We start from the raw sequence: 27,516 nt of genomic DNA, 5'->3' as shown, positions 1-27,516 counted from the left end.
TTTACAAGTAGAAAGCGTACAGTATGTTACAAATTTATCAAAAGGTGAAAAATACGGATGTTACATAAGTAACAAATGTAAAAAAAAAGTATTTTTCTTACCTTCCCTGAAAGTAAGAAAACTATTCAGCATAGGAAAATATTGATATCAAAAACACAGTTTAGGTAAAAAAAAAAAAAAAAAAAAAAAGGTCTTTACACAGTACAATAGGATCTTCAGATCTGCAGGACATGAAAGTTCTTGTGAATTTCTATTTAGCCTACATATTTTAGGAGATTTGGAACATACAATAAGCAATTGTAAGTGAGTCTACTAGGAGTTATCCCTCATATCAGTCCCAAAATGCTAGAGTGCAGTGAATATTTTATACAATAAATAATTCTTCAAAAGTTTCTGTAATAGAAAATTATGTAATGTGGAAAAAGCCACTCCAAGGTCATATTGGCTAGGCAGTGCTATAATAACAACACTTTATAGTACTTTAAGACATCTAAGCACTTTACAGATGTTAAATAACTGACCCTTATAATCCCTGTGAGGCAGGCAAGTAAGCAATATCATGGGGCAGCTGAAACTTTGAGAGACTGAATAATTTGACCCTTGGCTGAGCTGAGATTAAAACTCAGGAGTTCCTGGTATCTTATTGTGGTTCCAAGCCACTAGACCACTAGACTGTCTCTGTAGACTATACTACCTATTTGATCTGACAACTTCCAATCATGTCATGCTGGGAGGAAGTACTGGGAGGAGTGCAGGAGTAGGGGAGAAACATCCAAAATATTTCATACTGATTCAGAAGCTCTCACACAACTTTGTCAACAAAAAATAAATTCCTAAAGTGCTGGACAGCTTGACCTGCTTCTAGCACCTCTTGTATGGGTAAAAGTTACAGCACTGTTGCCAGCAATTGCTCAAGCTTATTTCTTCCTTAAAGTTTACAGATAGAGGAATTGCAGGATATGGTAAATACATTTTTGGAGAGACTCTAATACTGAAATTCCTTCATTCACCTTCCTTCTTCCATGGGTCTCAAGGGAAATGAAACCCTCAATACTCTTGCACTGCAAAACACGTTATTAAGTTGGAGACAACACACGCACTGCCCACAATGAAAACATCTGAGCTCATTTTCAGTTCAAAGCATTAACTTAAAAATCACAAACCAACCAATGGTAAATAGAAAACCCTTTTCAAATGCTGTATGCGGAATGTCTTGTTTTTAAAATACAATGCATGCAGGAGAAATAAGTTCACCCAAACACAATTAAATTAAAATATGTTTTAAGTCTGTTTCAGCAGCATAATGGTTATTATTTTTAAAGTCTCCTCCAACCACACTGGCCTGGGCTTAACATGCTGACTTTCACTTATCTACAACCATACAATGGTTTCACTGTTCCACGATTTTGCATTTTGACAATGCCAGTACATGAGGTCTATACATATTGTTCTGCTTCCCCATCTTTGGAAATGGGCTTTGTTGTGCCACCTTTGCTTTCTTCATTTGTGTTCGCTGCTGCTGCTGCTGCTTTTTCTGGGAGTGATGCCAAATCTTTAAAAACATCCACATAATGTCCAAAGCCTGGACCCCAGTTCAAAAGGTTGTCCCAGTTGAAATTTCCAGTTTGCTGGCCAAGCTTTATGGGCAATGTGTTCTCAGCAATATTAGATGCTGTTGCCTGTGCACCCACAGGCCCACCCTCAGCTCTCCTGCCAGGGTACCTCCTAGGCTTCAGCCTAGCACCATAATTGTCTTCGTCATCTGCATCTGACTCATTAACTTGAGATAATTTGGGCATTCTGGATGTGTACACCATAGGTTTGTCTCTATCATACTCCATTTCTGAGCAAGTAAACGACTCATGGGAGTCACTATCAGATGATGATTCTGGAGCTGGAATACCATCAGCTGGATTCCGTGTTCTTGACAGTGGCCTTCTGCAGTCCTCCTCTGAAGAAGACCTTCCGTGATCAGCACTACAGATGCTTGGATTTCTAGGGCGAGGAGTGTTAAGTCTCTCCACTTCTTCAATAGAGAGTCCTACAGGAGGAGCAGTCTCCAAAGGAATCTGCCCTATTGGTTGCTTTAGGCGACTTCCCGGTCTGGAACCATGAGTTGCTATGGTCTGGGGACTCTTACTTCTTCTCCCTAATCTAGTGGCATAGTTAAAAATGCCAGGCTGGCAGACGTCATTGTGCATCTCCAAAGGACTCCCTTCTCTTATGGACAGATGAAGTTCCCTTGCAGGACTGTTTCTGTAGAAAGCTGACGACTTGGAAAACGGAGCGGGACTATGACGAGATAAAGGGTTGGGAGTAGGGCATGCAGAGTGGCTTAAGGAAGTTGTCCTGAGTCCCTGACCATATGACGGCTGATAAGTCAAGCTGCTTGCTCCCAGTGGCATTGGGGATTGCCTTGCAAAGCCAAGTGGGCTATGCCGCTGGATAGAGAATTTGGGCGTGTGACTCCGGAACTGCTTGTAGTGTTGAATGATGTCTGCGTCTGAAGGAGCAATGCTGCTTGCATTTTCAATGTCATAGTGCTCTATTTCAGGTTCAGGGGAAGCCAGAGGGGCACTAGGTATAGTCTCTGTATTATGGGGGATGTCGGTCTCGTCATAGATAAGGTAAGGGTTTTCTCTTTCAATTATATCAGGCTTAGGGTTCCCTTCAGGCTGCTTCCTGACCGTCATGTCATCGCCATAGGGCGGAATGTTGTCAGGGTCATCAAATGCAACGTTCTCACTCCCTTTTTTCTTCTTTTCCTTTGTTTTCTTCTCCTCCTTTGGCACTTTTGTCTTCTTTCCCCTGCACTGATTACAGAGGATCAGGCTAAGGACAAGCAGGGCAAGAACTGTCGCACAACTGCCAACAATGGCAGGAACGGCCCATAGTGGGAGAGACAGCTCCGCTGGGTGCGGGTGAGGGACACAGACATGTCCTCCATTGAGTCCACCCTTGCACACATGTCCTTGGGGACACAGGATACCCAGACAAGCCACCACCATCTCACATGTTCTTCCTGTGTATAATTCAGGACAGCTGCAGGTAAATCCAGAATGCGCACCTGGTTCACAGCTGCCACCATTCTGGCAAGGGTTGGAAACACAGGCTCCTGGAGGGACACATTTATATGCATACCACTGGTTGATGCACATTAATTCACCCCAGCATGGATTACTGGCACAAATGTTGGGACCTCGGCAGCCAATCTTCACGGAGGAGTCCGTTTTGGATATGGTAGCAGTGCTGTGCTTTCCACTGAAAGGAAGACTTTCTCCACAGTACTTCACATAGGCAATACAGCCATCAAAACCTAGGGAGAAAGAACAAAAGTTACTTTGACACCTCAAGACAGAGTGTCCACTCAGTGTAAACAAAATTCAGCGTCAAAAAAAATTCTCGCAGAATAGTCACAGTAGGCAAGGTGACTTGTATGATGTGTAGAAAAGTACCAAGAAAGATCTACATTATTACACTGCATTTATTATACTCAACACTTACAATGCAACTGTTTTTATACTCTTGTAAAGGGCCAACATTAAAAGCATTATTTTGGCTAGCCCAAGAAGGCAATGATCTTTATTTATTGAAATAGCTTTAATCAGCATGCAGTATCTCCTGCAAATGTAAATTAATAGGACAAGATATGCCCTTAACCACACTCAAGAAACCTTACTGACTTCAGTGGCACTGTGGGGATGTAACTGAGAGCACAATGTGTCCCAATGATTTTAGCATTAAAAATATTTTGTTTCATTTAGGTGAATTGATAATTATCTCAGTTACACTACTATAAATCTGGAGCTATCCACTGAATTCACTGGAGTTACTGCACCTTTGCTTTGGTGTAATTGACATAAGAATCAGTTCCAGTGCCTTCTCACAATTAGCCTCAAATTTTAACAATTTTCCTTCTTTTGGTAGTTATTTGTCTGCCATATTTAATGACTCATTTGCTTATAAATGGCCAATGAAGCAAGCATGGAAACCTGCTTTGAGAAAGTGTTAAGGAGCTAAAACAAGGTTAAATAAAGGATCATTCTAAAGAACGTCTAGCACAACACTTACTTGATATCATTAGTGATATTAAAAAAAAACCAAATACTTTTCATGTACTATGTACAGAAAGGGATAAAAGCAGTTCAATAATTTATCTGGACATCATTTTCTCTGAACAGAGACTTTTTAAAGATTTCACAACAACTTGCAATTTTTTTTTAAACTGCTAGTCAGAGTTTGAGAGAGCTTGAGGTTTTCCTACTCAATTTCAAACCCCCAAGGGTGCTCAGGTCAACATTTTCAAATCTGCATCCCCAAGCGTAGACATCAAAAGCCACATATAGGTGCTGAAATAACTGACCTTCCCCAGAACCACAGAAAAACTTGGAACATCCCACAGTTCCCAGGGCCTTCAGTATGGCTGGAAAATAAGGACACTTCTACTTACGTGCCCAAATATGGAAAAGTAGGCACCCAAGTTTGAAAATTTGAACTCAGTTTTTAAAAAATTTTAAGTAGAAAATAAACATACATTGTATAGCACAAAGACCCATTTGGGGCTTGGGAAACATCTGCCACAAGCTTTTTAGTTTGGAAATAAATCTCACACCAAGGGAAAAGCTTCAGATTTAAAAAAGGCATTTGCAAGCATACACACTTCTGTCATCTGGTGACAAGATTTGCTGTGAGCTTTGAAATACAAATGAATATTTTTGTGACTGTAGCTTGAGTCTCTAAAATGTGATGTGAACCCTCAAGAGGCTGTTTTAAAGGCTTTATTTTCAGATCTTTATTCTAATTTTGCTTTCCATAGAAACACAATTATTATGTTAAAGTACTTAGTAATCAATGGATGGCTAATTTTGGGGAAATCTAAATATTTTACATTAACCTCTATATCCACCAAATTCATTATCCAATTACAAACCCCTTTCTTTTAAAAGATGGTTATTCAATGGGGCTCCTATATCCAGTGACTACATAGAAACCATCCATAATATTGCCAGGAATACATATTGGCTAAAAAACTGGATTGAAATAAAATTTATAAATTCACTCCCTTGTAAAAAAAAATATGCAAGAGCATACTTCAGACAATCAGTATTTAAATTCCCCAAAAGGAGTTTCAACATGTGTTCATTCTGCAGCCTTAATTTACAACAGAGGCTGTTCCTAAAGCTACACACCTTCATGTCATCCACGATCTCAAACCTTCTTTTTCCTGACTTTACCCTTATCTCTAAATCCGCCTATCACCCTGACTTTGACCTTGGCTTTGTTGAAGTCCTTATTCATGGCTTAACACATTCCTGGCCTATCCAGTGCAATTCATTTTTCTGCTGTCTTCCTAATGTCCCACTATTTAGACAGTAAATGTTCCACTGGGCTACAGCCAGAGTCCTCACCTCTATTGTTTTAGGAAGCCACATTTTCATGGCTTCAGGGTTTCTGAATCTAACAGTGACCTACAGGTAGTCCCCGGGTTACGTACAAGATAGGGACTGTAGGTTTGTTCTTAAGTTGAATCTGTATGTAAGTCGGAACTGGCGTCAGCCGCTGCTGAAACTGATCAGTTTCAACCGCGGCTGAATCTGGACGCCAGTTCTGACTTACATACAGATTCAACTTAAGAAACCCAGGCGTCCCCAAGTCAGCTGCTGCTGAAACTGATCAGCGGCTGATTCCAGGAAGCCTGGGGCAGAGCAACTCTGCCTCGGGCTTCCTGTAGTCAGCCGCTGGTCAGTTTCAGCAGCAGCTGACTTGGGGACACCTGGGGCAGAGCAGCTGGGATGCTGCTGGGTTGCTCCAGTAGCGCGGCTCCTCAGCGCTACTGGAGCAACCCAGCAGCACCCCAGCTGCTCTGCCCCAGGCGTCCTGATTCAGCCGCTGCTGAAACTGACCAGCAGCGGCTGAATCAGGACGCCTGGGGCAGAGCAGCTGGGGTGCTGCCGGGTTGGTCCGGAGCGGCGCTGCGGGACCAACCCAGCAGCCCCCAGCTGCTCTACCCCAGGGGTAGGCAAGAAAAGCTTGGTCTGCTGGGGGGGGCACTAGCTGCACCCCCCCCAGTAGACCAGGGAGACGGGGAGCAAAGCCTTGGAGCACGCCCGCAGCAGGACAGCCCAACCGCGCCTGGGCTGTCCCCCTGCGGGCGTGCTCTGCGGCTTTGCTCCCCGTCTCCCTGGCCTGTAGGGAGACAGGGAGCAAAGTCTTGGAGCACGCCCACAGCGGGACAGCCCAGGCGCGCCGCTGCTGTCCCACTGCGGGCGTGCTCCGAGGCTTTGCTCCCCATCTCCCTGGTCTGCTGGTTGGGAGACGGGGAGCAAAGCCGCAGAGCACGCCCGCAGGGGGACAGCTCAAGCGTGCCCGGGCTGTCCCGCTGCGGGTGTGCTCCAAGGCTTTGCTCCCCGTCTCCCTGCAGACCAGGGAGACGGGGAGCAGCTTTTCTCGCCCTGGAGGATGGGGGCGGCGGACTGCGGCACATCTGGGCGTCCCGCCACTCCCGTCCTCCGGGGCGAGAAAAGCCCAGTTCGTAACTGTGGATCCGACATAAGTCGGATCCGCGTAACTCGGGGACTGCCTGTATTTCAAAACTTTTCAGGGCTTGAATCTAATAAGGTTTTCAGGACTGTGTAAGCAGACTGAGCAAAATTACCTATGTATCTCTGTCCATTATGTCTCAAATGGAAAACACCTTTCCTTCCCCCACCCTCCAGAAGCAGGGTAGTGGAGAGTAAGCTGCATTCTTCCTGTGAACACATAGGAATTCAGGGAAGAACTGAGATACATTCCTTTTCAGAAGATCCTCGGGGTAGTGAAGATTTGCATTCACCTTTATACTCCAGACTATAGCTAGTTGAGACAACCTAATTCATAATTTAGACTCCCAATTATTGTGAATGTACACACATTTGCATTACTCACAAATTATGTGCTTACACATCTGAAAATTTGATTCTGAATATCCATAATTATTTAGCCACAACTCCAATCTTGACTTTCTCTCGGTCTCCACACTGTAGCTTTCATTAATTATGGGGTGATGAAAGAATAATTATTTCACCAATATGAATCTGGAATTCTCTTCTCAACTGCAATTTACGAACCTTTTTCCAATAGTTTTTTCAGAAGAGGCTTTTCCAAAATTTGGCCCGTCTACACTGAGCCAAATTTCAGAAAAGCCTCCTCTTTTGGAAGAGCCCTTCTTCCTTGTGGGAGGAGGAAGAAAGGGCTTCTGAAAGGGTGTGTCTGCTCTTCCACAAAACAAGTGGAAGAGCAGACGCGTTCTCTGGACGTGGCAGAGTTTTTCGGGGATACCAGAGAAAACCCCATAGTGTAGACACAGCCTGGGGGTACATCTACACAGCATCATTATTTCTGAATAAGTGCACGTCTACACTACAAGCCTATATTTAGAAATAATGGTGAGCTGGAGGACTCATAGTTGCTCTCATTTCACGAGGAGTAAGGGAAGTCTAAGGAAGAATGTTCTTCCTTCAACTTCCTGCAGTGTAGACAGTGCCTAAAACTGAGTTAAGCTATTTTGATTTAAGATGTGCAATTACCGTAGCAGAAGTTGCATAGCTTAATTCAATTTTAGTCACAGCAAAACTTATATTTCTTTTCTCCTCAGGATGCACTGTGTTTAGAATGCACTGTGTGATGGCTTGTCTGCAGGAGGCTATGTAAAACAAATTGCATCTTAGAGAACACAATAAAAATTCTTGAGAAAGTAGGGAAAAAATAAGTGTGCCAATCAAATGATGAAATACTGCAATTTGACATTACAAACAATAGAAAAAAGTAAACATTGTGTTCATTACTTATGCTTCAGAAAGTTTCAAAAAATGTAAATATTATGGTTGTAGGTAATAGGTTACAAATATTTATTCTAGCATTACTATAAATTGTGGAGGACTCTAAAAATGACTAGCATAGAGATAAATACTATGAAAACTGACTGCTTTGAAATAGCACATTTAGTCAAGGCACACTAGAAAGCAGGATTGACTTAAGATTTCAAAGGACACTATTTTAAAGACTGAACATACTGATGTCAGAAATGAGAGAGTAGCTGTTTTCAATATCAAATTTGTGATCAGAGATGCAAGTCACATTTTATTAAGCATACTGCCAAATTGTACTCACACGCTCTTCCTGTGCCATGGCAGTGATTAGTTTCCTCTGTGAAAGAGCTGTGTATTCTTTCATCATTGCTTTAATATTCATTTTCTCCTATTTATATATTTGTAAATACTGGGGAAATTGATGATTTAGGTTCATGTTGGGAACCAAATACAATGAAGGATTTACTTGCTTAATTCGTGGTGGTCTCTCTTTCTACCTGACATCATCTGCAGGAATTGTGATTTTGTCAAGACTACTTGAGTATGAGTGCATTACTGGATTTACAAGTTTCACATCTCTGGGACTGCCCCCAACGTATGTTTTTGTCTGTCTCTCCCAGTACTTCAGATATTTTCAAAATTCTGAGTTCACATAGAGTTTTATATCTCCCCCTTGTAAATCTTTGGTAAGTCATACACAGTGTAATCCAATATTAAAAAAATGTTGGATTGTTCATTCCTAATGCAAGCCAGACTCTCATAATTTGTTTATTTCTTCACCAATGTGTAAGGAGTTACTCTCTTCATTTTAATTTTAATTCCTGCTTTGCTACAAATGTCTCTATTTGTAATGCACAGATTGCAGTTTGGACATAAAATAAATATGTAAAAAAGATGGGGTCAGATATGGCATGCATGCAATTTCACATCATATCACAATTTGTATCAATTCACTATTGCGGAAGACATTTCATTGGATATTGTAAAAAATATAGTGTGATATCTTTCAATAGTTAAATTAATTTATCTGGTGAAAATACTTTGAGTTAGTCAAGCTTTCAATATGAAGATTGATTTTTAAACATGTCTGCTCTGCCTGGCATACCTCACAGTCTGCAGTTAAAAATCATGTCTCTTCTTATTGCAAGAAGAATATCAGCTAAAAAGATGACCAGTACTGTTGCCAGAATTTTATACTACCATGTTCACTCTCTGAGGGTATGTCTACACTAGAGTGTTATTTCAAAATAGTTATTTCGAAATAAGATATTTCAAAATAAGGCGTCTACACACAAAATGCATTTCGAAATAGCATTTTGCTATTTCAAAACAGCATCCACACTGAGTGGACTCTGAATAGCATTTAAGGCTGACGATTCAGTTCCAGCAGGGCACCAGGTCAGGACTTATTGTGTAGGGCTGCTGCCTAAGGCTATTTGAGGTCTGTACTTAAAGAGACCTCCCTGACCAGCCAGTTCTCAGGTTTCCCTGCTTGCTTGTCTACCTAGCTGAGGGACAGCAAAGCATTTTGTCTCTGTGTGTGCTCTGGTTGCCCTCATTCGGGACACCACAGCACTCTGCAACATGGAGCCAGAGCTGCCCGTGGGCACTCTGGTGCTTCTCGTAGATGCGTTGCTGTGAGTTGGGCTGCACTTTCTGCAGGCTGCCATCCGGATAGTCCACAGGGGGTCTGTCAGTATCCAGGATTCCTTGCAGAAGAGCTTCCACTCTGAGGAGCACTAAGAGCCTCCCTGGTCTGCTCCACTGGGGACTTGTGCCTCATTCCTCCCTCATGTCCTTCCACTTACCCCTTCCTAATTCCCCTTCCGGATGTCAGATAAAATACATGTATTTTCATGAACACAAACTCTCTTTATTTAACAAAACAGCGGGGAGAGGACTGAAACTTTGGTGAGACTGGGGGAAGGATCTGGGAGAGGGGAAAAGAGAGGGTGGAAGAGGGGAGGGGGAAACCTGGGAGGAGGGAGCTGGAAGGGGAAAGCAAGGGGAAGAAGGAGGAGACGAAGCTCAGGGCTCAGGGCTGGGGGGTCTTGCCTGACCAACTTGATTTTCATGAGAACCTGCTCCTGGGTTCTCATGAGGCCTTTGGTGGCCAGGCTGGAAGCTATCCTGTCATAGATGGCCATGTTCCTCCATCTAGTACGGAGATCATGGGCATTGGGGGCATACCCCCAAACCCGAATAAGGTCCATGATCTCCACGCTGGACAAGGAAGGCGCCTGCCTTCTCCAGGCACTGGTAGGCTCCTGGGAGCTGGCAGACTGCTCCTGGGGAGCAGTGGAGGGTTGGCTACCAGTGGCTTGGTGGCTAATGTTTTGGGGCCACTGGGTCAGGGGCAGTGATTGCTGGCTCTGGGCTGGAAGGCTTGAAGCTGGCACAGGCACTGTAGCCAGAGTCAACCCCTTTAAGGACTCTGGAGAGAGGGGAGGGAGAGGGATGTTCTCGGTTGGGGCTGGAGTGGCCATGAGGGCACCCTGGGAAGGCTGTAGGCCCCCTATTTTGAAATAAGTGTCTACACAGCACTTATTTTGAAATAGCTATTTCGAATTTGGCATTATTCCTCGTAGAATGAGGTTTACCAAATTCAAAATAAGCGCTCCACTATTTCGAATTTATTTCAAAATAGCGGTTTGGCTGTGTAGATGCTAGGAAAGTTATTTCGAAATAAGGGCTGTTATTTCAAAATAACTTTGCTGTGTAGACATACCCTGAGGGAACTGATCTATTCTCACATTTTATGATGTTCAATGAGTGTTTCTTATTGAATTTTTAGTTTGTTTCTCAGATGAAGAAAAAGAAATATTTATTTCTGACAGCAGCAAAAAAGATAAGGAAGTTGGAATTGCAGAAATCATTGTAATGACCTACATGACAGCCCAAATACTGAAGTTCTTACCAAACCTCTATGGAGGCAAAATTCTCATTAGCTGAGTAAAACAGTCCTGAGACCCCTTCCACTCCCTAACTCCCTTCCCAAACCTGAACCTTACACCACCTGCCACATGCCAAACCTCTCAGTCCTAGCCTTGCATCCTCTCCTACATTCCAAACTCTGCAAAACTGTCATTGATTTGAAATATAAGATATCCTGACTTAGGTTCTCTAGAATTTGGCCTAGTAATAATCCCTACACTATTAAAAAAAACATCTTTAGTAAATGGGATCTCAACATCAAGTCACAAGTGTAAATGTGACCAGTGTTTCATATCTAAACAGTTCATTCCTGTCAGGGAAGTGGTTTTAAAAGCTGTATAGATATGTATAGATACATAGACATGCATTCTCTTTTCCACCTGTCTCTGTACTTCTGGGAGTGTGGCTTGGCGGGATTCCTCCCAGAGAAACTGTAAGAACATTAAGCCCTCCAAAGTCTTGGGTGATATGAAGAATCTCTCTTCTGTAGATTTTGTCAATGGACAGAGCAGTGGTGGATCCATTCTTTTCAATAAGGAAGGAATGCCATTGACCATCTGCAGTGTAAACTTCAGGAATATTCCTCTCCACTTTCCCACCAACTCCAGCATCAGACGTGTAATGCATTTTGCCATTTTTTATCTACACATGCAATGGAAAAGCAAATGATAGATTATTAAAATCATAACAACATACCATGAATAAAATACAATATCTCAAGGGTACTATTTGATCATTATAATCCATATCATTTAACTATTATAAAGGAAATGAGGAAAAGCACTGACCATTTTAATTACACAAATGAAAATGAATGTCCCTAATATGTAATGCCACCCGAATGTGTCTTTAGTAAGATTCCATCTTTTTTTTTTAAAACCATATTATATTACACTAATATACAAAGAAGACACATGATAAGGGCACTACAAAAAGTTATTATTTCTGGTACAAAGTTAGATAGTTGGGTATAGTCAATAGTGTCTCATATATTCTTGTTGAAGAAATCCCTAAGGGTGAACGTACAGGGCTTTGCCTACTCTGCTGGCTTTTGCCGGCAGAGAATATGCAAATGAAATGCTGATTAGCATCTTGTCGTGCATCATTTGCATAATCTATTCAAGCCAGTTTTGCACAAGGGTTTTTTGCACATAAACAAGAGGGTGGACATTTCCTTTTTGTGCAAAAAACCCTGTTTCTGCAAGATTCTTATGCCTCCAATACAAAAAAAAAATCTCACCTTTGTAATGTCAGTCACATGACTAATAACAAGACCAACACCATTTGTTAGATTCAAGAGTTTAAAAAAAATTATTTGGCCAAATCTGCACTCTGCTATATTTTAATTATTAGTTCTTCACTTTTCTTATTTGATCTTTTAAAGCTGAAATGGAATGGAACCTGAACGTTTTGTCTTTTATTTTTCTTTTATGCAAAAAGGGAAAAAAATCGCATGACGCAACATTTTCAATGCCCACTGAAATTTTAAACCCAGAACTGTAATTTTAACGCCACGTTATATAATTCTTCTACCTGCCAACAACCAGTACATTCCCTAGTGATTTATTACCCTTAAGAGCTATTTATTTTTCTTTAAAATTCCTTGTGGCCAATGGTAACAGACACATAAATAACATGATACTGCCATACAGAAAATATAAAATTTCCAGTGACAAGACTGGATTGTGACTTCTTCAGTCAGAAAAAAGAATGTGGCTCCTAGAGCCTTGAACCACACCATATTTCTAAACTAAAAATGAATGGTTTATGCTGATAACACTTTGAAGGATCCCATTTCTGGGTTTTATTTAAATAGCAGTGACGCTGGTAAATGAGCTAGAATGAAAAGTATGAATTGTGAAGCAAAAACAAACAGAACCCAAACTATGATGATCACCTAGCTGCACTGTTAATATCCTAAGGGTATGTCTACACTACAGCATTATTTCCAATTATCTTATTTTGAAATAGTTAATTCGAAATCATTTATTTTGAAATAACACGTCTACACACAAAATGCATTTCGAAATAGCATTTTGCTATTTCAAAATAGCGTGTCCACACTGAGTGGACACTGAATCACATTTAAGGCCAGCCGGAACCAGGTCCAGCAGGGCATCAGGTCAGGAGTTACTTTGTGTGGCTGCTGCCTGAGGCTATGTGAGGCCTGTGCTTAAAGGGGCCTTCTCCCCTCCCCCCGGACAGCCGGTTCTCAGGTTTCCCTGCTTGCTTGTCTACCTCGATGAGGGACAGCAAAGCATTTTGTCTCTGAGTGCTCTGGTTGAACTCACTCGGGACACCGCAGCACTCTGCAACATGGAGCCAGAGCTGCTCCTGGGCACTCAGGTGCTTCTCGTGAACACACTGTTGTGAGTCTGGCTGTACTTTCTACAGGCTGCCATCCGGGAGGTCCATCGGGGGTCTGACAGTATCCAGGAGGCCCTGTAGGAGAGCTTCCACCCTGAGGAGCACTATGAGCCTCCCTGGTCTGCCCCACTGGGAGCTTGTGCCTCATTCCTCCCTCACATCCTTCCATATACCTCTCCCAAACCCCCCTTCCTGATGTCAAATAAAATACACGTATTTGCATGAACACAAACTTTCTTTATTTAACAAAACTGGGGGTGGGGAATGAAACTCTGGTGAGACTGGAGAAAGGAGGCAGGAGAGGGGAGAAGAGAGAGTGGAAGAGGGGAGGGGGAAACCTGGGAGGAGGGAGATGGAAGGGGGAAGCAAGGGGAAGAAGGAGGAGGGGAAGCTCAGGGTCTCGCCGGACCAACTTGATTTTCATGCAAACCTGCTCCTGGGTTTGCATGTGGCCTTTGGTAGCCAGGCTGGCAGCTATGCTGCCATAGACGACTGCGTTCCTCCATTTAGTGCAGAGATCATGGATGTTGAGAGCATCCCCTCCAAACCTGAATAAGGTCCATAATCTCTACCCTGGACCAGGAAGGCGCCCATCTTCTCCGGGGCCTGGCAGGCTCCTGGGGTCAGGCAGACTTCTCCTGGGGAACAGTGGAGGGCTGGCTTCTAGTGGCTTGCTGGCTCATGTTCTGCGGCCACTGGGTCAGGAGCAGTGACTGTTGGCTCTGGGCTGGCTGGCTTGGAGCTGGCACAGGCACTGTGGCCAGAGTCAACCCCTTTAAGGACTCTGGAGAGGGGGGAGGGAGAGGGATGTTCTCAGTTGGGGCTGGAGTGGCCATGAGGGCACCCTGGGAAGGCTGTAGGCCCCCTATTTTGAAATAAGGGTCTACACAGCACTTATTTTGAAATAGCTATTTTGAATCTGGCGTTATTCCTCATGGAATGAGGTTTACCAAATTCAAAATAAGCGCTCCGGTTTGGCTGTGTAGACGCTAGTAAAGTTATTTCAAAATAACGGCTGTTATTTCGAAATAACTTTGCTGTGTAGACATACCCTAAGATCTTATGGAACAAACCGCTTCTTATTCTTTGTTCACATTTTGGTATTTTGCTTTACATTTCTTTCCCATATTAGTTGCAGTGATGATTTGCGGGAAGGCTTTGTGAACAAAAATTAGTGCAGTTCTAGAGTAACAATCTGATGATGGTGCATGTCCTTCAATTCACTCACAGTGATGAAATCAGTGAGATTTCCACCATGAATTGTCTAAAGGTTTGTCTATAATGCATCATAGCACGAAATAAGATACACAATCTGAGCTACGCAAAATATGTATCTTATTTTGATCTTATTTCAAAATAGCTTATTTCGTACAGTGCCAAATTTCAAATTAACCCGCTATTCCGAAACTTCCCTTACTTCTTGTGGAATGAGGTTTATAGGGATGTTGGAATAGTGAACCCAAAATAACGGGCTTGCTGTTAAGACATGGAATAGCTATTTCTAAATAATCCCGTATCCCAAAATAGTGTTGAAGTATAGATGTACCCTAACTTATAATATTCCTTTTGCTATATGTGCTAAGGATTGATAATGGCAGAAATGACTTTTTCTCGATTATAATTGGACAAGCTTCAAGTTCTGTCTAATAAGGAACATGACAAGATGGAGCTGGCCCTTTGGAACCATGGCTCATGACTGCTCTTGGATTATTGCAGAGATCTGTAGCACCTATGGCATGCTGAGGTTTCAGGGGATTTATTTAATTTCAGATAAGGGTCCTTGTTGAAGTCTTCATTCCTGGTGACATTTTTTGAGCATTTAGCATCAGTGAACTGGTGCCAGAATCAGCAAAGGATACTTTAGAGTTTAAAAAGAGGGGAGCAATAAGTCATCTGCATCATGAGGATGTCGCAAAGGCTATGTCTACACTACACCGCTAGTATGAACTAACGGGGGTAATGTAGTCATCCGCAGTTGCAAATGAAGCCCGGGATTTGAATTTCCCGGGCTTCATTTGCATGAAGCCGGCTGGCGCCATTTTTAAATGCCGGCTAGTTCGAACCCCATGCCGCGCGGCTACACGCGGCACGGAGTAGCTAGTTCGGATTAGGAACGAGGAGTACAGCTAGTTCGGATTAGGAAGCCAAATCCGAACTAGCTACTCGGTGACGCGTGTAGCCGCGTGGCACGGGGTTCGAACTAGCCGGCATTTAAAAATGGCACCGGCCGGCTTCATGCAAATGAAGCCCGGGAAATTCAAATCCCGGGCTTCATTTGCAACTGCGGATGACTACATTACCCCAGCTAGTTCGAACTAGCTGGGTAATGTAGACATACCCAAACAGAGCAGAGAGAGCAAGTTGAATTCCGAGTGCTGCAAGAGGATGGTGAGACAGGGATTTTCCTAATCTTAGTATTAAGGATTTACATAGCAGTGAGGTTAACTACAGATGGGCCTCTCTTTCTTCAAAGTAACAGGGGACACCCCTCACAAAATTGCAGTTTGTAGCTGTCTTAGGACCATTGCCCACAATGATAGGGTTCCTATTAGTGCATTTGGCTCTCACTCATTCAAGGTTGGAGCAGTGGCAGCTGTGAGCCAACAGTGAATAGGGGATAGAAGAGTACAGGTAATTGGGTGCTGGCATGTAGGAATGTAACATTCTGTTTAACTGGTTAACTGCTTAAACATTATATTTAACTGGTTAACTGATTAAAAAGGGTGTGCCCCCCTTGCCTGCTGAGGCCAGATGGAGCCCCCTCAGCCCAGCCCATGGCAGGCCTGGGTGCATTGCAGAGAGGGGCTGCTCTGGTCGGCCAGAGCAGCCCCTGACTGTAGGGAACCTGGGTCCACCACGGACAGGGGCTGCTCTGGATGACTGTAGCAGTCCCTGTCTGTGGCAGGCCCCCCATGGGGCTGGAGCAGCCCCCTGCCTGTGGCTGGTGGGAAGCTGCTCCAGCCCCCACCAGTTAACAGTTAACCAGAAACAGTAAGCATCACCCATTAAAGTGAGTTGAATTATGGATCTGTGGACACGATTGTGCATTGGGCCCCACAGCAGGTGGCTAGTTCACCTGGATGTGACAAAGTGATTTTATGTCAGCATGATAGCAGAGGCATGCTCTGAGACCAGCAGATGCCTCTCTTTTACTCTTTGGCACTCAGGAGCAGCCTCTAGGAGCAGATGGGGGAATGATTTGAGATTTTATAGGTGGGCTGATTTAATCATGAAAGTTAAAAAAGATTTAAGGCAGGTTCAAAATCTCCACTCAGGATGGGGGAGGGAGTTACAAACTGGTCTGAAATGCTGCAGCAAAGGATTTGAGAGGGGGACAGATTGACAAGGACTGAAGTTGTGTAAAGTGGAAAGTCAGGGGAGGGATGTATTTTAATTCATGTCAAGAAAGAAATTGTTAATTCTCTGGGGACCTGGCTGCAGGATGGAGGAGAGGCAGCCAAATGAATTGCTGATTCTCATTTTGGCACATGTCCGATTCAGGTACTCATTCCACAGCTCTAGTTCCCACGTGAGCCAGAATTGTGAGGTGGATCTACAGGAAGGAATGCCCCAAAGAAGCTGCAGGTTGGCACTGTGGATCCCAATGCCTGATACAGCAAGGATACAACTCACTCTTCCCAACCCATAACCCTCAAACAGAGGAGCAATGCTGAATCCCTAGCAGTGGGATAGGAACAAGTTTGAAGGCTGATGGCATCTTTCAAATAGGTGGAAATGATTAAAGAAGAAATGATGACATGCACTGTATGATTCATTGCTGGATACTTCCCAGATGAGTTAACAAAGTCAATTAAACCGCATAACTCACATATTGCCTCTTTTTCCTGTACAGCTGGGATAAAGGACAGTAATGATCATTTTATCTTCTGTTTAACACAGGACATGCAGTTACACCTAACTACTGCTGCCTTTATCCCATCATTTTTGACTGAGCTAGAACAGATCTTGTAGAAAGACAACAGATCTTTGGTGATGGAGAGTCCATCATATTCCTTTGGTTATTGTTCCAGTGATTAATTACCCAACTGTTTCCTTTCCCCTTTTACTTATTTGCAGTCTGAATTCATCTGGCTCCAGGTGTGAGCCACTAGATTTTATGGTGTCTTTCTCTCCTACATTAATGAGCCCTCTGACTCATAAAGAGAAACCTAATTATGAAAGTTCACTTATTTTTCCAACTTTTTCATAAATGAAAATACTTGCAATCTTCATGGTCCTGATTCACCACTGCATTACTCCTGTTTTATCCCATTGTAGTTCCATTTAAATCAGTGAGTTATAATGAGTAAAATGGAGTGATGTAGTGTGATTTGGGTGGGGTGGCTTATTTTAAACACGTTCTAGTATTGAAAAATATTCAGATTTTTACCATTTTTCCATACGCTTAATATCTTCCTGCTCAAATATGTTCACAAGTCAGACAAATCAAATTATTCTGAAGGTGGGCCAAAGTATTCAGACTAAAAATAAGCACTTAAATAAGTGGTGTGACCTTCAGAAGTGCTGAAAATTCACACCCGTCCATGAAGTCAATGGGCTTCTAAACTCAGGCCAACAAGACTGGTAAATCTGACCATGGTACATGAGGTATTATAGTACCAGAAGAAAGACCTGGATTTAAGGTTGATCTCAATCTCTGACTTTTCCACACAGAGAAAAAGCAAGGCTGGCAATGACACAGGCTGCATTTTCATGGAGTGGTTCTAAAGCTCTCTCATTGCTCTGGACATGCAGGAAGACAGACAAGACACAAGGAATGTGGTTTAATGTGAATGCAACTTTATTAACTCATCTGGGAACTATCCAGCAATAAATCATACAAGGCAGGTCATCATTCCTTCCCTAATCTGTTCCACTTGTTAGAGCCCCTTCCCCCACCACAGCTGGTCCTCAGCTTCTGGCTGGGAACCTACCATCCTCTCCTCATATGAGGGTTAAAAGGCTGTGAAAGGGTTTTTTTTCTCCACTGAAGCAAAAATTTGGAACCCCAACCCTGTTCCCCAGCTTCTTTAGGAGATACTTTCAGTTCCAGTGTGTCCTTGAATGAGACTCTCTATCAGATAGTGCTTACACTGGACACTTGCCAAGTTGTGACAGCTTGAGTCATACCTATGGTCCTACCCACCAGGTCTCTGGGTTGTTGTGGGTAGGCAAAAAAGAAAAAAAAGCCTCCACCCTGCCCTAATCAATTTGCAAATGAGTGGAAAATTCCCTTCCAGTCTTCAAAACTATCACCAGGTAGACAGCTGCCCTCCCCAAAAAAGCCATCCCTGTCATCCCCCCTATCCAAACAAACAACGAACAGCCCTGAGGTAATCCCAGGGAGGGTAGACTGTGTGTACACTTATATATCCTCCCCTCTGTTGCACAGGAGACTATGGATTTCCACAGAGTTCCTGCCTGACCAACTCTCAGCTATAGCCCTCTTCTCACTAAGAAAGACAGATTTTGAAAGAGGAGGAAGGGATGGTGTGTAGAGAGGGCACCCTGCTTGAAAAGGAAATAGTTCCTTTCCCAATATAGGCCCAGACAGTGACACCTCCTCCCCCACAGCTTTGAAGCTGCTGGGGTGCATAGTTGCTGCACCCATGATTAAGTAAGGCTTCAGTGTATCTAGAAATGATGGAGTTTGAGTGTAAACAAGCCACTAGCATTTTAACCACTAAAGTCTACTTTGTTTTTTTATCATGCTTACAGAGGTTGCCTGTCAAATTTCTACTGTCGGCAAAATTTAAGTAGTTTATTAATTCCCACCAAGTTAGTCTTCACTCGGCCAAGTTTGCAGAATTGAAAACAAGAAAATCTCCTCAGATGTTATGAATCAAGGGGCACAACTTGCAGCTCAGCATGCATAACATACGGCACCTAACCACTGCCACTCTTTCTGTACGTATAGGGGGTGGGCAAAGGAGATACCTACAGCTTTTCCTTGTTGGGCAACAAAAAGCTATCAGTTCTTATTCATCCAACACAGAAGCCACAAATAAAAATAAATGTATTGCATTTCATTTATTTTATACAATAATGCAAAATTATATGCAAATGAAATATTGATTATGGGTTTCTTAGAAATTGATGATGCAGTATTTTTTGTCAGAAAAGTTGTGCACTCCTGGTAGGAATTGAAACCAGGCAAGCAGACAATATCAGTCCTGGCTGAGGCGCAGAAATTGTGGTCTTATGTAGGAGTTTCTCCAAATGTTGGGAAAAAATTGGAAAGAATTCCAGTAGTTAAGGAAACTTGGAGCTTGCAGCTATCCAATAAAGAGGCCTGCCAACATCACTGCTGTACTCATTTAGAATTATGACTAAGTGGATTGAGTCATAGCCAATCTTGAGCAAGGTAACTTAATTTAGGGCTAAAATCTGCATGGATCTTAAAGCACTTAGTTAATGGTGCATCTCAGAATCATGCAATGTTTGCCTTTTTAACATCTCCATTCTGGTGAAGAAGATAAACTTGAGGAAGAGGGACTTATGTAAATGAAATAAGGTTGTCTGGTGTGCACTGCATTGGCATGAACTCATAGAGCTTGTTGGCTTTGTTTGATAGTCTGACAGTGTGATGGGGGAATGTCTGAAAAAACAGAACATAAAATGCCAACAGCAAAAAGATTTGCACTCTAGAGAGAAATTTAGTGGTGTTAACAAATATGGCAACAAATAATCCTGCTGGCCTTAAAGTAGACATTATCTGGAGTCTAGACAAAACTGATTAGAAACCACACCACTAAGACCTTCTGATAGCTTGAAAATAATAGAAAATAAAATAACAATGGTTGAGAAGATGAAAGATACTGGAATAGCGCCCAGTATTAGTCAAAGCTGTAATATTTTATAAAGAAAAAGACAAGGGCAACAGAAGAAGTGATTTAGATCACTACACAGCAGGCAGTCCAATCAAATCAAGTCAGCATTAGTGTTAATCCTACCTTCACAGTAGTGTAATTGCTGTTTTCCTGGATATGAATTAAAATTCCATTCTCACTCCTTGTCCTGAATTTCACTTCCAAATGGTTTACGTTCAGAGGCTCCCAAATAGCACCTCTAGTGCCATATTTCATCATGTACTCTCGTTTCTTATTTCGGCTCATGTGGTAGTCAAGGCGTCCTTTGCCTTCAAATGATAAGGCAGTATCGGCAGTAATATCTAGGATAAATATAGGAGGAAGTACTGAGTATGTTTTATCTAATTATTCTGTGGGGTAAGAAAAATGAATGTGTGAATCGTTGGCCACATCTTTATACTTTTTGGCCACTGCAGCTGAGACAGAGAGAAGAGAGAGTTATCTGACTGCTAGTGTAGAGTAGGAGTAAATTTTAAATATCCTGGGAGCCAGGGGAAAACAAGAAAGGAATTTTGGCTCTGTGAGTTATAATTCTTTTCTTGGTACGCTCCTTCTTCCCTTTACTCTGGATGGTGTCCTTAGGACAAAACCAAACTATATGCTCCTCAGGGCAGGAACAATATTCTATTTATTCTGTAATACATTTAGCCCACCTTAGGCTGGTATAAAAATAATATATAATATTGAATATACAGCATAACCCTGAAAATCCTCCTAGAAATGCAACAAAACTCTTTTGTTAGATAGCACATCAGCAGCATATAAATAAGCAATACGATAATAGACTATGTAAAAAAAAGAGTAAAAAAACAGAATTAAATAGTTTTCATAGAGCAATCACAAAAATATATTAAATCTGAATACAAATTAAGAAGGATGCTATACTATGCAATCCTAATAGTATTACGCAGAGCTATTTATTTTAAAATTAATAACTGTAGACATAATTATGCTCCTCTTGTTTGTTTTTACATTTATGTGTGTGTGTGTGTGTGTTCATTCTTATTTGAAGTGTTTTTCTACCATATTCAAAGTGATGATAGGGCACAAAGTCAATGTGTCCCTTTTGTTCATAATTATTGTAACAGTGAATGCAAGTATGACACATTTTCATAATTTAAAAATGGTTAATTGCATCAAAACATGAAACCAATTGCACTTGTTTAAACTGTGTGATTAACTGTAGATTAAACAGAAGGATAATTAAGCCTTCTACATACATTTTTCACAGTGTTTCCCAGTGAATCCATCTTTGCAATGACATTGTTGCCATGACCAATAATCAACACAGGTGCCACCGTGTTGGCAAGGGCTTATGGCACAAGCTCCTTCTAATCTAGGGCATCTAAAACAAATCAAAAGAGTAGTCACTGGAATACGTACTCTAAGCAAACAAAATAAGCCTGTTGGATAGAGTCACATGTGTTTAAGTGACACCACACCTTTCTCCCCAACCCACAAGAATGAATTATTTAAAGCCTCTTGTAAAGTAGTAAAAAGTAACAGTGTCAATGCTCAGCACCGAAGAAATATGATACATCTAAACAGTTCCCAGTTTTCAGAGCCAAGTTGTAACAGAATTAAAAAAAGACAGAAGACTTCAGAGGAAATGAGGAGGAAAACATAAATGCTTATATTCCTACACATTAAATATTAAGTGGTATAATTTGCAAAAAAAATCCATATACATATATATCAGCATTTGTGTATGTCTTAAAAAACAACATACTTCTAAAAAAACTACTCTCCTCAAACCTATACAATATCTTTATGGCAGTCTTGTATTTGGGTCACACAATAAAAACAATGAAAATTATCGCATTTCATTCCAGGACTTCGAGTTGTACTCTGGTCTTTCCCTTAACCTGCTTTCGGTGTCATTCTTTGCTTATACATATTCTTGGTCTAACAATGCCATACAAAAAAGCTCTGCAATATTCCTACTGTATATATAAGCTGAAACAGGAATGGGGAAAGGAACTACTGTGTAATATGCTTTAATTGATACTGGTATTGTTAGATATAAATGAGTAATGTAGTCTTTGCCTAAGACTGTTAAAAGTAGTTGAGATGTTTTTAGAACTGGTACTGCACAAGACTGAAGAAAGAGGAACAGCTAAAATTTTAAGCAGATGAATACAATGTTTATAATCATTTAAAGAGTCTGAAGACACATCAATATTTTCTTAGATAATAACTTTTTAAAAAAGGAAGGTAGAATAGTTTTATTATGAATTTGCCAAGCAATTCTCCAAGGAAAACCTGGAGCCATCGTTCACTATTAAACTGTTTTGCTTTTCCTGTACTAAAGGAAAACTGATTGGCAGGCAGAAGCCATGGATGGTGGAAGATATAAAATTCAAAGATACTTTTTACTTTCACTGATATGTCCCAAGATGCTATTTTCTAGGAGAATGTTATTGAAGTTAACATCTTCAGCTACAGAAGTTCAGGAAGTCTCATGCCATAAGAAATAACAATAAGTTTGGAAAGGGAAAAGGGAAAAGATGAACTGGCAACTGTAGGCTTGCAAACCATATAGTTTCTATAATTATAATTTCAAACAGTAAGATGGCAAAAAACAACTGATTCAGTTAATCAATCATTTCCAAAACGGTGCTCACAAAGGACATGGTGTGGGTGAAATCCAGAGATATTTGACAGAGAAAGTAGAAAACAGACATTTGGGATAAACAGAAGAAAGGGAAGATTAGGAAACCATACCAATATAGTCAAATCCCAGTGGAATTTACATGGAATTTTTAAAAAAGAGTTACTTTATTTGAGACTGCCGGGCAACAAAAGTAACAAATAGTAATATAAATGCACTGTTGCCTCTTTGCGGAATATTGGTATTTTGTTTCTGTACATTTTGATTTCTGTATAATCTTATTTCCAAATTCAGATTCTTCCTTCATCTTTTACATTTGATAGTATATTACATATTAATATTAATAAACATTTGCATTAACATTTTACTCTCATGTTACTTTCCTTTATTATATATATTATCTGATACTGTATATAGCTGACATACCGATCTAAGATTCCTTGAGCCGCCAAAGCCTGGCTAGGTTCCAGAGGACGGCCATTGACTGCAAACTCCATTATACAACCCACAAAATCATGACTTTCCACTTGTCCTCTCCTTTGAAGTATTGGCTCTAGAGATCTGATGCCACCAACAGTTACTCGATTTGGTTGTACATCAAGAGTCCTAGAAGAGAAGCAGAAGAATTGATGCATTAATATCAGCACATAAATTGGTGTTAATAGAATAACTTTCATATCTTCTAAGATATTTAATTTCTACAGTTCAATTTCCATAGTTTCATTTTTACAATCACAGAATTATTGCATACAGTGACAAATCAGCACTAATTAAAACCACCTCTGAAACAATAATTATAATGGGACTAAACTTCAAGTTTTTGTTCAATTTTCACTCAAGCAAATCTCCTTTAACTTGATGGAAAGTTTTTCTTGAGTCAGTAATGAATAAATATTTGACTTAGGGTTCATATTTAATTGTAAGTAGGAGCCACTATTATATGAGGCAATCAACTGCTTTGTTAGTGGGAAGCCATAGCCAGAGGGCAAAATTAAAAGTGAGCCAGATTAATGGTGAGAAAACTGTAATAATATTAAGAATACTTAGCATTAATACAGCACTTTTTATTTTAAATTTGTATTTAAAATGTTAACTAATTAATCCTCACAACACTCCTTTAAAATGAGATACATACAAGCCATTTCTTCCCTGCCCCACACTAAGAGTGAAAACTGCAAATAACAACAAAGATATTTGGATATTATTCCAAATACATGGAAAAAATTGAGAATAGTTACTTAGGCTCAGCATGTAGCAATCATCTGGGAGATACTGTGTTCATAAAAAGTAAAAAGTAAAGTTAAACAGCATCAGAGTGACATTTAGGAGCTTAACTGCTTGATTATGAATTTGGGTATGTATTCCTATATTTATTCAGCTAAATAGGGGGGAGGGCTGTAAAATAAAATGCATAGGAGGCTTAGCTAAGGAAAATTTCTATCACTAGCCACTGCAGAATTTCAAATATTCTAAGATAATCGGGTTAGAAAAGGACAGAGTAGTAGGTTGCTGAACTAAACTTAAAACATTTTTTAAAAATGGTGGTATGAATTCCTGTTCCCAGTGAAGTCAAAGAGAGCATTGCTTCTGACTTCAGTGGTGTCAGGATTTCACCGTATAAGCCTAATTGTGTGACAGCTCTATATGCACATCTTGGCTGGACTGTAACAGAAGTTCCACACATAGAGTGATGGCTAAATGGAATTAAAACAAGGTCATTTTTGTTATATAATGAGAGAGATTTATCCTGGGACAAAACTATATTCTAATCATCCTACTTCTGAAATACTGTGAAACTCATCCTGCCCAACAGGAACATCTCCAATCCCGCAGGCTAGAAACATAAAAACCTGATGGATATTGGTGCAGAATGAGAATTGCTGACTTCACTGTTCCCAAAAGGCACATTTTAGTTTGCTTAGATTATGACCAAATTCTGTTTATTATCCAGTCGGAAGATATCTGATTCGTGAGTACAAGGTTTTTAATTCTTGAATGTCATCATCAGTATGTAGCTTTTGATTAGCTAAAGTTTTCTTTTGTGTTTTAAAGCATCAGTGATTCTGACAGTCTGATATTCTGATTTGATAATTAATTTGGGCTAGATTGTGAATTTTGACAATGGTGAATGAAGAGAAATAAGCACCCTCATTATACCACTTTTCAGGCTGCCCAGGTATGTCTGCTACTTTTCCCCAGATATGGGGATCTGGCAATTGTGGCTCCACTCTTTCTCCTCCTACACGGCATCAGCCAGTACAACTGGGCTGGACCACAGTAGGAGCAGGGGTGCAGTGTTTTATTTTGCTGGGCTATAGGCCATCTGAAAATTACTATATCCTGGATCGAGAAGGAGGAAGGGGGAGAATTCTGCCTCAGAAAGAAGAATCACTCCTCAGTCCAATCATGCTGGAGTACAGTTTATTCAAACACGCCTTATAGTGGGGTATGCCTAAAGGCACAAGCCCCCATTCCAGTTGCTAGCCTGACAGAGAAATTATTAAATTCACCTTCTCATAAAGAATTAATTTTTACTTCTTCGTTTTACAACAAAGGACAAATTGAAATATTCTTTACCAGTCCGCGGAAACAGCCATATTACTAACAGTACAATAGCCTGGTTCCTGATCCTCGGAACAGGAGTCCACTGTCAAGGATGCTGCCTGAAAAGGAACACAAAAATGTACTTAATATTATAAGGACTGACTATCCAATCCGATTTTCACCACTTTTTAATATTATTAAATATAAAAAAATCCAAGCATTTAGTTAGTCACGTTGTACCAGATTTTCTTCCCTTGTACATTCACAAACCCGTACACACCTATTCCTACACCTCACAGATGCCATCAAGTATTACAAAACTCATATGGCTACAGCACTCGCCACTGCATATAGAAAACCTAAAACGGGTATTGCCATAGGATTTAAACTACTGAAAGGGTATGCAGAAGTATGAAAGCAGACATAGGTGTTTGCACCTTCAACATGCAGGCCTGTATGTTTTGCATGCACACGTGTATTCATTAAGCATCTATAAAGTACTTTGTGATTTTTAGATAGAAGGCATCATTATGTTTAGGGGCGGCAGGTTTGCATAATTTTTGGTGGTGCCCAGAATGGGTCTATTCCGCCCCTCTCCCCTCCCCTCGGTAAGCCCATATATATTTTATTAAATAATGTAAAAATGGAAAGTCAGAAGCAGCACTCGCCCGCTTCAATATATTATATTTAATATTCAATATATATTGAAATATACATATTTCACCTTTTTTTATATTTGCAGCCTTTTTTCTTAGGTTATCCACACAAACACCATAGTAGCATAAGCATGGAACGAACCCATTGTGGATTCCATTGTGCATCAAATATATTATATTATATTTTGTTGTACCTATTGTGACGAAGTGGGAATGTTCAGAATGTTTTCTCTGATGGACACATGACCAGAAGTAAAGTCCCCTCTCTAAAAACTTTTCCACCATCCTCCTACCAATAGCAATTAGTTTGGCCCCCACCAAACCCCCCTCATGCAACTATCTTGCAATTGCATTAACCCACTGTGTGTGACATTAACTCAGGGGCGGAGAGGCTGGGGGAAGTGTTCCCTCTAAGACTTTCTCCCATGAGCAGAATGAATTTTGTGTTGTGCACGAGTACTGAGTTCATGTGGCTTGTTTGGATGTGCCACTGTGGCACCCAAGTTATTAATAAATATCTTATAAACCTCTACCCTTTCCCTCTGCTGCTATGTCTCCTCCTCTTGCTCCATCAGTTCCCCTGGTGCCTGCTGCCCCCCAACACCTCACCCTCCTCTGCTGTCCTGATTCGGACTCCTGCCCTTCTCACTGCCCTCAGACCTCCTGAGACCTGCCCCCCTCCACCAGCCCTTCTCTCCCCCCGGTGTCCACTCCTCCAGTAGCCCCACTCTGGTCATGTGAGCCACCCCTCCTCATCCCCTCTCCTAACACCTCCCTCTGCACACTTTCCCTGCCTCTCTCCTCTGGCGCTGGTCCCTCCCCTGCAGGTGTCTGCCCTTCTGCTTCACCCCCAGAATCCCCTGGCACCTGCACCTTCCCTTTCCTCTGCATGCTCCTGGTGCCCCCCTTCCCTCACTACCCCTGCCCCCTTTGCCCTCTTTTCCCCTGATGCCCACCCCCTCACCCACTAACTGTCCCCCGTTTGTCTCATGCCCCTGTGCCCTCACACATGACTTGCTCCATCCCCGCTTTCCTCATGCCCATCCCTTCTTTCAAGCCTTCTCCCAGCACCTCCCCCTCCCCATTTAGCCCCCAGTGCCCTTACCCTCTCCTCTCCCAGCATCACCCTGTCCCCCCCTCCCACTGACACCTCCCCTCCTGCCCTTTTCCTCAGTCTCCACTTGGCCACCTGGCTATGGTTTCCAGATGGTTGAAACAAAAATATCAACCCCCCCTCCCACCAAAAAAAAAAAAAAACACTGGGAAAAAATTCTGTTGAAGGAAAAAAAAGGAAAGGGGGGGGGAGAGACCAATGTTGTTGAGCACAAAAAAAAAAAAAAAAAAAAAAAAACAGGGAACAGGGGAGAAGTTGAGCACTAAGACCCAGGGGAAGCATTGCTTCCCCTAGGTCTTTTGGCCAGCAGCCATTTTGTGCCAGCTGGGGTTGGGGAGCTGGGAGTGTTGGGGGCTGGAGGAGGTTCGGGGAGGGGGGAGGCCAGGCGCTGAGTGTTTGTAGGGTTGCCAAGTGCCCGACATTTTTGCCTCCTGGCCAGGGAAAAAATCAGAGGATACCGGACATCTCAGGTGTCCAGTATTCTCTGAATTTTTTTACTGGACAGGAAGCGAAAATACCAGACTGTCCGGGTAAATACTGGACACCTGGGAACTACACCTGGCATTTGTCTCTC

The 27,516-nt window shown here is 41.7% G+C and overlaps 1 protein-coding gene across 1 annotated transcript in view; it reads right to left on the bottom strand.

Annotated features, from left to right (window-relative positions):
- Nucleotides 1-167: 167 nt before the first annotated feature.
- Nucleotides 168-27,516, bottom strand: part of FAT4 (FAT atypical cadherin 4) — a 240,320-nt gene continuing 212,971 nt past the window's right edge. The window contains exons 12-17 of the mRNA XM_075929867.1: nt 25,206-25,291; nt 23,055-23,234; nt 21,238-21,362; nt 20,102-20,319; nt 11,162-11,423; nt 168-3,316 (exon numbers count right to left, since the gene is read on the bottom strand). Coding sequence (XP_075785982.1) covers nt 1,437-3,316; nt 11,162-11,423; nt 20,102-20,319; nt 21,238-21,362; nt 23,055-23,234; nt 25,206-25,291 — 2,751 coding nt within the window. The 3' untranslated portion in view covers nt 168-1,436. The remainder of the gene's footprint in view (nt 3,317-11,161; nt 11,424-20,101; nt 20,320-21,237; nt 21,363-23,054; nt 23,235-25,205; nt 25,292-27,516) is intronic.

This window comes from Pelodiscus sinensis, chromosome 5 (assembly GCF_049634645.1).
Source record: "Pelodiscus sinensis isolate JC-2024 chromosome 5, ASM4963464v1, whole genome shotgun sequence".
Taxonomy (NCBI): domain Eukaryota; kingdom Metazoa; phylum Chordata; order Testudines; family Trionychidae; genus Pelodiscus; species Pelodiscus sinensis.
The sequence above is the reverse complement of the archived record's forward strand: the minus strand, read 5'-3'. Positions and strand labels throughout refer to the sequence as shown.